Source organism: Streptopelia decaocto (genome assembly GCF_964273445.1).
Source record: "Streptopelia decaocto genome assembly, chromosome: 1".
NCBI lineage: Eukaryota > Metazoa > Chordata > Aves > Columbiformes > Columbidae > Streptopelia > Streptopelia decaocto.
The window spans coordinates 85144887-85155388 of NC_138663.1; the positions used below are offsets into that span (position 1 = coordinate 85144887).

Consider the following 10502-nt stretch of genomic DNA (forward strand, 5'->3'; position numbering starts at 1 on the left):
AGTTGTTCCCCTCTGTGGGTTCACTTTCCCACATTTGCCTATTTTGTAGAAGCATTACAAGTTTTTATTAAACCAGTCTGTTTAAGTCCAGCATAAGGAGGCTTGGTGACTGCTCAGTTTTTTTGTTACATGTGCTTTTTTTGTTATTTGCCAGTTGTTGCAGCTTTGCTCACTAGACACTCAGTCTTGTGTCACTCAGTGCTGTAAGTACAGAAGTCACAGGAATAGAGCTGATCTGACAGCTTATTTCATCTGACCTACAGACTATCCTTGTACCCATACAAACTGATACAATGTGTGCCTTTTTGGCAATAGCATGATGTTGATGTATGTTCTGCTTTTTTCCAAGGAAGATGATATTCTGTGAACTGTGACACCATCTGAAACTTTTCATTTGCAAAAGCAACAAAGGATCTTTTGGGCCTGAATATTCCCCATCCTTGACACACTGATCCTCCAAACTTCAAAATCATGGGTTTATTTTGTTCAGAGCTTTTTGTGGTTTTTGGTTTGGTTTGGGTTTTGGGTTTTGGTTGGTTGGTTGGTGTTTGGTTGTTTTTTTTTTTTTGGGGGGGGGTGTCTTTTGGTTAGTTGGTTTTGTTGGGTTTGTTTTGTTTTTTGTCTGAAACACTTGGCCTGTTTTAATATAAAACCAAACATCTGAGGAAGCATCTGTGGTCCCAACAGAGCATGGATAAGACTCAGGAATGACTAGGCTCTGCTCTTGGACCCATCAACTTCTCCACAAGCTGATCTCAAAGACATTATTTTGCCATTTCGGCCTTGGTCTCCTCACTTGCAAAACAAAGATAAGGTTTCTTTCGAGTTTTTTTAATGAAAGATCTTTGAGTGGCTGGGCCAAAGGAGCTGTATTAGCAGGCTAAAATCTGCAAGGAGAGAAACGAGAGCACAAAAAGGACGGAGCAGGGAGTGCACCTCAGCGGGAGCGAGGCCTGGGTTCAGCCTGTTATAAATGAAGACGAGTTTTTGAGCTAATCAATTAATTTTATTAAGCAAGCAAATTTAAAGCAAGCGGTAATTAGGCAAAACAGCGCTGGATGACCGGGGGAACTCGGTTCCGCCAACGGGCACAAACACTCAGCTTTCCGTATGTGCTTTTATATGTTATTCACTCGTTCACGCGCTGGGACACCTTGACGAATTAACCCCTGGTTGGCTAGTCGACAATGTCCACGCGCTACCGGGCGCTTTGTTATCTGATGCACCATCTGGGCGCTCTGTCATCCGGTGCACTATCCAGGTGCTCTGTTATCCGCTGCAACATCCGGGCACTTTGTTATCAGTTGCACCATCCGGGCGTTCTGTTATCCGGTTTCCTCCAGATGTTGACCTAATTACTATTACAAAGTTCTACAAAACATCATCAATCTTGCACAAGCGTAGTTATTGCTTACAACAATATGCATAATATGATTGAATCCTACTCGATTTGCTCAACAATAACAATTTTGACCATCACTTATTACAAGCCCAGAGAACACACTGGGGGGAGGCACCGTCCATCAGGCGGGACACGCCGGGATGTCAGGAGCTGCAGCCCTGCAGGACGCCCCCCCCCAACCCAGCTTACGCAGCTGGCGGGCCCGGTCCCGCGGCCGCCCGGGCTCCTCCTCCGGCCGGCCGGGAGCCAATGCGCGGGGCGGCCGGATGGCGGCTCGGGGGTGGTGGGGTTCGGGAGGCGGCGCAGAGCGCCGGGATATGCCGCAGCACAGCACCCTGCTCCACTTGCTCGCCGGAGGGTGAGTATCCCCGCGCGGGGCGGCCGGGGTCCGCCGGCCTCTGCTCCGGGACACGTAGCCGGGGGCAACCCGAGGCTGCCCTGGGCGCGGGGCCTCGCCGGACCCGCGGGCCGTCTTCCTCTCCCGGGTCGGCGTGGCCCCCACGGCTACAGCGCCTTCTCCCCGGGTTGCTCCGAACCCGTCCTGTGCTCCCGCCTGCTGCCAGGCCGGCGTGTTCCCTCCGGCTGCCGCCCTGGCTTGCGGGCGGCCTGCCCGCCCCTGAGGAGCGAGGCCTACAGCGGCGGCTTGCCCCGGTGCTCGCTGCGGCCGGGCCTCACGTCGCGGCCGCACTTTGTGCCGGGGACGGTGGGGCACACGTCCTTTAGCAGCTGCCAGAGATCTGGCGAAGAGGACACTCTGCCTTGCCCCACTTGCCCCATAATCCTCACCCGCGCTGGCCTTGCTGTGCCAGTTGTAAGTGCAGGCGCGTTGTCCGCCACGGTGAACCTGTAGCTGTGCAGTTCGGGAAGAAGGGAAGGGGAGCCTCCCTGTGAGACGTGGGGGCCTTCACCTGCTATGTTATCCAGTCTGAGTTTACCGGAGATGGCGGGCAAGGGAAGCAAGGTGCCGAACGAGGGAGTGAGAGGCACCACAGGGCCTCTTCAGTGGAGGAAATGGTGGAGCACCCTTGTCTTTAGGAGAGTAGCCAGCCTTCCACCATCGCATGGCTGAGATTCCTGCATGTCTTCTCTGGCTTTAAATAGTGTGGCTGACTCTGGTGGGCCGTGTGTTTAGAGCTGCGCCAGGGCACTGCCTGTGAATTCGCAGTGTGCCCTTGAGCAAGTCCATTCTTGCACTGCGTTTCACCCTTCCTGTCTTTAAGAAACATGTATAATTTAAGTCTCAAAACAGTGAGGTTTAAGTTTATGATGTCCTAAACCAAAAGATATTGTGGTCCTCTGGGCTTTTCTGAGTAACTGCAGAACCCCCTTGTCCAGAGAGCCACCTAATCCCTTTCCAAATTCCACAAGTCCATGTGGTAGTGAGGTCTGCGTTGTATCATGTGCAATAAAACACATCATTTAATTGCCCTTAATTAGTAGATTTCCAGTTTTCTGCAGCTAATGCAGTTGTTGTGCTATGTTGATCTTTGCTTATATGTACTTACCCTCTCTGTTGCCACTGTCATTTTATCTGTATTGTTCTCTTTTATTAATTTATTCTTTGAACTATATAGTCGCTGCATCTTAGCCTTTTAAAATATATTTTTTCATATTTCTTAGCTTTCTTCTTAAGCTTTTTGTCACCTTCATTTTCCACTTTGGCTCCTGAAAAACTGTGAGAGTTTGGCTAGTGACAGGAGTGTTGCTAGTGGGAGCTTTGGCAGTCTGTATCCTGTCCTCACCCATTAAGCATAATCCTTGAATTACAATTAATTAAAACCCGGGAGATAAGATGAACAAGAGATGAATAAGAAGTTCAGATGATTTCTGCAGTATATAGTTAATATTATTGTTTCACCTAATTAAACAGATCTCATTGATGAAAGAACAGTTGTTTGCTTGATATGTTCTCGTACAAGAACTGGGGATCATCAGATGAAACTTGTGAGAGGTTTGTTCCAAACTAATGCAAGAACATAGCTTTTAACACAGTGTGCAGTTAAACTGTGGGATTCCTGGCCATAGGATATTAAGAAATACAAGGTTTTTTTATGAGTCCAGAAAGCATTTTAAAAAGATTAATGAAAAATGAAGTGTTGAAAGCTACTAAATGCAATGTAACATTTCTGGCTGATGAAGTTCCTGAGCTGAAATTTGCAGGAAGCTGGGAGAGTGTTCTGGAGACTAGTATTTCTCCTGCTTTTCTGTAGGTGATCTTTATTTACCTGTGTCCTAGGCAGAATCTTGGTTAAACTTGGTTTAACAGATTTGTCTGAGCTAGCCTTGCTATTTTTAACTGACGATTTTCAAGCCATCTCAATTTTTGGCTACCCTGAGTAAGGGCTAAAATGTGAATTACCAGTAAACCTTGTCACCTCTGTGCATGTTCTCACACCCTTTTCAGATCATTAAAAAATGTTAATAGTGGTTTTTGTGTTTCTCTCAACTAATCCTCTTTTCCTGCCATCTCAAACTTTCCAGTTTTTCTTTTGAAATATGAAAGTAAGATCTTTTTGCCACTACTTTGCTCTGGGAGTACATGTTGTACTGATTGTCAGCTGTTGTTCTTCATCATATTTTGCAGGAATTGCTTTTGTTCCTGCTTCCAGAGTAATGACTTCAGGGTTTTTGTTTTGTTAAACCGGTCTGCTTAAGCCCAGCATAAGGACCCTTGGTGGCTGCTCAGTTCCATGTGTTTTTCATTGTTTGCCAGTCACTGCAGCTTTGCTCAGTACTGTGACAATCTTTGTCACCAATGGATTTTATGAAAAGTAAAATGTTACCTCCTGCCTGTTGGTGGAAAGATGGGAAATTGTTGCGTCTAGTCCATAAGTGATTTTCCTAGACTCTTACTGGAGCACTGCTGTTTGATTCTTTACTGACAACTGGTTTCAGGGCAGGGAAAGAGTGGGGGCTATTTTTTTTCCTTCTTTTTGAGATTTTGTGGTCTGATTTTAATCCATTTAGCATCTATGCTGTAGACAGAGTGCTAAGGTTCTAAATGTGTTTTTGTGAGATATCAAGCTCACTTTTTGCAGAACTGAAGTATGTTACATCTTTGTAGAATCCGGCATTTATTTTCATTTTGTTTAAAAAAAATTATATATAGCCCTCCCCTGCATTGATTACTACGAAGTGGTTTTTAAGTTTATAGTGATCTGATTCCATAATTCTCTGGAGTGTTTTTTTAAAATCCTGTTAGACATTAGGACTTTTCCACAGGCCCCTAACATTTCTTAAGCATTTAAATCTGTAGGTATAAAGTCTCTTCAATCAGCTATTTTTAATATCCATGGCCATGGGTTTTTTGTGCCTGCTGATTTTAAAATGTTAGTTCCAACTAGATTTTGTTCAATTTTGCCTTCATTAGTATTGGAATGAAAAATATTTCATGTCTTTGTGATGAGTAACAATTTCTTTAACTCTTACTATAGCTTTTAAAATTATTTTCTATTATCTATACATATCAGTATCTTGAGAAACTTTAACTCGGGAAATTTGTATATCTACTGGAGGCGTGGGTTTGAATTCATATCCTGGCCACGCTCAGGTGTGGACTTCTTGGAGGAATGAGATATTACGAACACATTACATAAAGTTGTGTCCAGGCAATTGCTTCTCTAAATGTTGTCCTGTTGTAGTTTTTCCTCAGCTTTTAGATAAGAAGTTGACACTGCTCTATTCAGACTTCTTAGACATCTTGATCTGTCACCACTGTACTCAATTTTCTCCTGAACTGGAAACTACACTTCTGGTCAAGAAAACAACAGGCCTGTGAGTCTGGAGCCTGTATCAGGCAAATTAGTAGAAACCATGGTAACGTTCCTGTTAGGAACGTTAGACCCCTGAATTAATATGTTCTACATGGGAAGAATCAACATGGCTTTTGTAAAAGCAGGTCCTGCTTCATGTGACACCTGGATTGCTATGTAGACTGTTTTGGTGTCCGTGTTTGATGAGCTTGTTCATGCAGAAAACCTGAGCCGAGACATTTACTGCTTTGCTTTTTGTTGTCTTCTGAGCCTGAGCTGAGTTCTTTGGTTGTGTTTTACCTAATCCCAGACTCCCGCTACTCATCATATCTCCTGAGGGAAATTGCTGCTGATCAGCTGCTTTGCAAGTCATCACCAATGCATATATCTACAAAGGGCTTGACAAAGCAGCATGAGTGTAATGGAGTAACATAACTAGTTGCTACTTACTGGTATCAGTAGCTGCATCACCTTCTAGCTGCCAGATCTTAAGCTCTTGGACTTCATTGCAATAGGCTTCCAGGTGTCCTTTTACTTTATTTTTTTTTTTTATCCTAACCAACAGGCAATAGTAAATGAAGCCCTAGGAGCAAAGGCTGTGGGAGCAATATATGTGTGCACTGAGCTGTATAGACTTTTTCAAAATAATTCTTCAGAAATCTGGCCTTTGGGTGTCCTGTGCTATCATATGTAATTCCATTGTTATACTTGATTGTCCTCTGATATCTTGTAGTGCTTTGGTTGGCTTTCCGTCTTTGGAGCAGAGCGAGCTTTTTTTAAGCCTCCATCTGTTGTGAAATGAAGTGAGTTTGGCTGTACCAGATATGAGCAACTGTCCATTCATCAAAGCCTCTTGCATGGTTGTTCCATGCAAATTGATCTCAAAACAGTCTTTCAGGTATTGAGCATCCTCTAGAATAACAGACTTGTGAGTCCAATGATCTGAAGGGCGGAAGCTGAGAACCGAACGTATTGGTTCTGACTTGTCCCTGGGTGGCAGAAAGGGAGAATGGAGATACAGGTCCTTTCAGCATTACTGAGATGTGACTAGGCTGATTGATGGTGATGGCTCATGAGTTCCAAAAATAGCTTCTGTCTGCTGAAGGTCAGGGTCTGCTTTTAGTAAGCAATTCAAGCTGGGGGTGAGCCTGACTGTTGGTAGAAAATACAGATCTTGCTTACAGAGCCTTGCAAATGTGGGTTATGGGTTGAAGACACAGGCAGGCTGAGGGGTGGGAGAATTTTGTGCTGCCCCTGTCTGAGCCAGTGCTACTGTGTGGAGGTGTGAGGGACAGTGCCTGGTGATCTCAGCAGAAGGCATTGCAGCAAGGTTGGGCAGCAGAAATGTTTGCTCTGGGAAATTCTGAATTCAAAGATCAGCAGCTTTGAGCTGAGGGACTGCTGAGTCCCCATGGACTTGGGACTGTTTATCTCAAATATTGAGTGAGATTTCAGAGTGAGGCTGCCAGAAAAAGTCACAAGCTAAGCCATTATTACATTAATCAGTGTCAGAGCAGGAGGCCATGTGTGATGCAGACTGGGGGACCTAACCTCCTGTCCTAGAGGGGAGAGGTTGTGGACGAGCAAGATCAGAATTACTGCCCTGTTCCTGCACAGGGCTCATTCTTATATGTTCTGTTATGCCCTAGATGTGGTGGCACAGCTGGAGCCATCCTGACATGTCCCCTGGAAGTGGTGAAGACACGTCTGCAGTCATCCCAACTGACACTGCGGCCTCTGTGCCTCTCAGAGATACACCTGCCAGGGATGAGTGTGAGGCTGATGAACGCCACCTCACCGTCTCCTGGAATGCTCAAGTTGATGAGGTGAGTAGGATAGGGCACTGTGCATGTTAGCACCACCGAGGTGAAGATTTGGCCATCAGGTAGAGAGAGAGAGAGGGAAGTAACATTTAAGATGAGGATCTGGAAACCACAAGTGCAGTAGGAAGTTTTATCAGAGCACAGGTGCATCTGCTTCTTACAGTTGATCTGTGATTTGAACTCTTAAGTCTGCAAGGCAGCTTTTGGGACTGTGAGAAATTTCTCAGCTAGTGGTTTGATCAGGCCCAGAGTGCTGGTGTCAGCAAGATAAGGAGGAAATGAGTGAAGGACAGAGTAGGGCAGAAAAAGGATAACACAGGAGGTGAGGAGATGATGATACAAGAAGTACTGAAGAACAGGAGAGCCCCCAGCTTAGTTATTCTGCTGATTTCTCTGTTTATGTCCTTCTGTAGGGACATCCTTGAGAAGGAAGGCATACGATCCTTGTTCCGAGGTCTGGGTCCAAACCTTGTTGGGGTTGCACCCTCCCGGTGAGTACTGCTTCCTGAGGATAGCTCATGCTATACGCTTTTTAAAGGACCTTCATGGCAGCTATTGCTCCACGTTTTGAAAGCAGTCTGAGCCATGTGCTCATTGTGCCACAGGACTGCCTCACACAGACATTTTCTGGAATTTCTGATCATAGTTGTAAGATAAGGTGATTGCTGTTGGTGTCTGTAGATGGTGTCTGATGTCACACTGGACAAACCTGTGCTGGGAGTAAGAAAAGTTGGAGTGAGACTCCCACGGCAGTGCCATCTCTGCTCCTCATAGATGAGTTGTAACCTCTTCTGTATTTCTTTCTAACCAGGGCTATATATTTTGCTGCCTATTCTGGTGTTAAGGAGAGGCTTAATGCTGTCCTTGTACCGGAGTCCAAGAAAGTACACATGCTATCAGCAGCCTGTGCAGGTGAGTCTATTCTGTCTCAAATCAGAGCCAAGGGGTCTTTCTGTCTCTAAGTGTAAATGGATTTAATTCCTTCCCCATTGCTGCTTCCATCAGTCCTGCTCTCTCTTCTGCAGTTTTCTCCCTCCACACCTGGAACAGTGAGTTCCTTGGGTAACCAAACCATTTTCTCACTCTTCATTCTTGTTAGGCTCATCTCTTCAACTAATGGATCTAGTCTTTAGCCCTTCAGCTGCTATCAGGAAAAGAGTTCCATTCAGCTGTGAAAGGGAGAAGGCAATGTGTAATTTAGACCATACACAGAATGATTTCTCTTGATATATCCCAGTTCTCTAACAAAATCTTTCACTCTTGCAAGTTTAGCCCATTGTTTCCTGCCTCTTTGTAACACCAGAGCCTGTAGTAGGGTTGGAGGCAGAGGAGCTAATTACCCCCAGACAAAGGCTGGAATCGGGGAGGAGGAGAATCAAAGGGTCTGCCTTAAATGTCTCTTCTCCCGTGGGAGCTCAAGGTCATTCTCAAATTGCAATTGCCTGCTGCTTGCCAAGCAGAATTGGGAGAGCTGATAGATCAGCACCTCCTCACAAACTGTCAGTGTGATCCTGGTGCTCATGGCTGTCTTCCTGTTCTGTTCTCCAGGCATTACCTCTTCAACACTCACCAACCCTATCTGGTTAGTGAAAACCAGGATGCAGCTGGAAGCCAGGTAAGGTAGGCTAGCAGTGCAGAGCCACTCTGTGTCAGATCAGGACTAGTTTGGGGGTGGGGTTGGGTAGGGGTCTGTGACTTGCCATCAGAACATAGTCTTCAAGGCATGCTGGGGAAGACTCATACATTGTGTTCACAAAAGCATTATAGGTCAGTGGAGTAGTATGCCATTCTAACCCTCCTTGCTTTTTCCAGGGTGAAGGGGGAGATGACCAGCAATGCACTCCAATGTGCCATGCATGTGTACCATACTGAAGGCCTTCGTGGATTTTACCGTGGTATTACTGCCTCCTATGCTGGAGTGTCGGAGACCATCATACACTTTGTCATCTATGAAGCACTCAAACAGCAGCTGAGAAACAGCCATCATTCCCTTTCCCCACCACTCACACTTTCACCAAACAGCCATGATTTCTTTGGACTAATGGGAGCTGCTGCTGTCTCCAAAGCATGTGCTTCATGCATTGCATATCCACATGGTGAGTGGGTCCGCTCTCTTTGCTTCTTTTCCCCTCGATGGGAGATGCCATGCCTGTAGCATCCATCTGCTAATGTCACTTCCCTTTTTGTCTCTCCAGAGGTCATTCGGACACGGTTGCGAGAAGAAGGGTCACGATACCGTTCCTTTGTACAGACTCTGCAGCTTGTGGTCCATGAAGAGGGACCCTTGGCTTTATACCGAGGGCTCCTGGCTCACTTGATCCGCCAGATCCCAAACACAGCTATCATGATGGCTACCTATGAACTCATCATACATTTGGCCTCTTCCACCTTGTGAGCATGCTGTAGCACCTGGCTGAGGCTGGTGTAGAGATACAGGGACTTCATGGTCCTGAGACTCAGTTTTTTTCATTGCTCTGAGAGGTGGTGCTTTTCATAGCATATCAGAACTGGGTCAGGCATAGCATGCTTGGGACATAAGACTATTTTGTGCAAAGTTTTTTGCTCCAATGTGCAAAATGTTGCCTTTCTTCTTTCTGGAGACTTGAATTATTTTGGTGTTTCAAGGTGTCAGGGCACTGGTTTGACAGTGCCTGCTGTAAGTTCTTTGTATTAAACAAGGGCATGGAATTTACTGGCAAGGAGACAAAGGAGAAAGCGTAAGAGTATCTTAGACAGCCTTAGCACGTTCACTTCTTTTGCACCCAGTCACAACCATATGTGGGTACAGTTGGACATGAAGACAGGCTAGGGCGGAGAGAACTGTAGCAAGCAGAGATCTCATGCTGAGACCTTTAATGCCCTCAGAGGGGCTCTTAGACTCTCACCTGCTGTGCTGCCTTCCTGCCTGTAAGGAGAATTCCTCAGCCTTGGCTACCAGCAAATATCCTATGGCAGAATCTTCCTTTGGGTCCATAACATGTTGCAGCCTTTGCCCCAAGATGTGTCAGGCAGTTGACAGCCTCTTTTTGTCTTGCAGGGTCTGACTAATCAGACCAAGTGCATCAAGGGAAGAAGCACAACATGCTATGAAGCACTACATGAGCAACTACTACTGGGCTCACAGCCATGCTTTGCCAATATCTGTTGTTTTTCCATCCCTTCCATTTCCAACAGAAAGAGGAGGACACTGCCTTCCCTCAGAAGTACTGGGGCTGTTCTGCTATTATACAAGCTAGACACCCTGGTGTGAAAAGTACTGTTTTATGCTGGTAAAGAAGGTGGATCAGGTGAAAAGATGGGTGAATCTGAGGATTTGGCCTGTTTCTGTTGATGATACACTAAGTGTACGGAAAGAGCCTTATTTTTTTCTGTAATCAAGAATTCAGTTTGCTGCATTACACTTGCCTGTGACAGGCTGGTAGGCCTTCTGTTCCTCTCTGGGTTCCTACCCCTGTGTCCTGGGGCTACATTGTGTTTACGAAGAGTATTTTGACTCTTAAAAAGGTGGGGGGTAGGGTCATGGGT

General features: G+C 45.8%; 1 protein-coding gene across 1 annotated transcript; it reads left to right on the forward strand.

The window, feature by feature from the left end:
* The first annotated feature begins 1600 nt into the window (after positions 1 to 1600).
* Positions 1601 to 10388, forward strand: LOC309437359 (solute carrier family 25 member 33-like). The gene is made up of 7 exons (XM_082047707.1): positions 1601 to 1760; positions 6804 to 6980; positions 7391 to 7468; positions 7789 to 7889; positions 8526 to 8592; positions 8790 to 9073; positions 9173 to 10388. Exons 1-7 carry the CDS (start codon positions 1669 to 1671, stop codon positions 9370 to 9372), a joined length of 999 nt encoding a protein of 332 aa, XP_081903833.1. The 5' UTR covers positions 1601 to 1668; the 3' UTR covers positions 9373 to 10388.
* Positions 10389 to 10502: the final 114 nt, after the last annotated feature.

Bases quoted from the DNA above. Each gene is read 5' to 3' on its own strand.
- LOC309437359 (XM_082047707.1), top strand. From the start codon at position 1,669: ATGGCGGCTCGGGGGTGGTGGGGTTCGGGAGGCGGCGCAGAGCGCCGG. The intron at 6,981-7,390 runs GTGAGTAGGATA...GTCCTTCTGTAG, and splicing joins GGAATGCTCAAGTTGATGAG to GGACATCCTTGAGAAGGAAG. The intron at 7,890-8,525 runs GTGAGTCTATTC...TCTGTTCTCCAG, and splicing joins GCTATCAGCAGCCTGTGCAG to GCATTACCTCTTCAACACTC.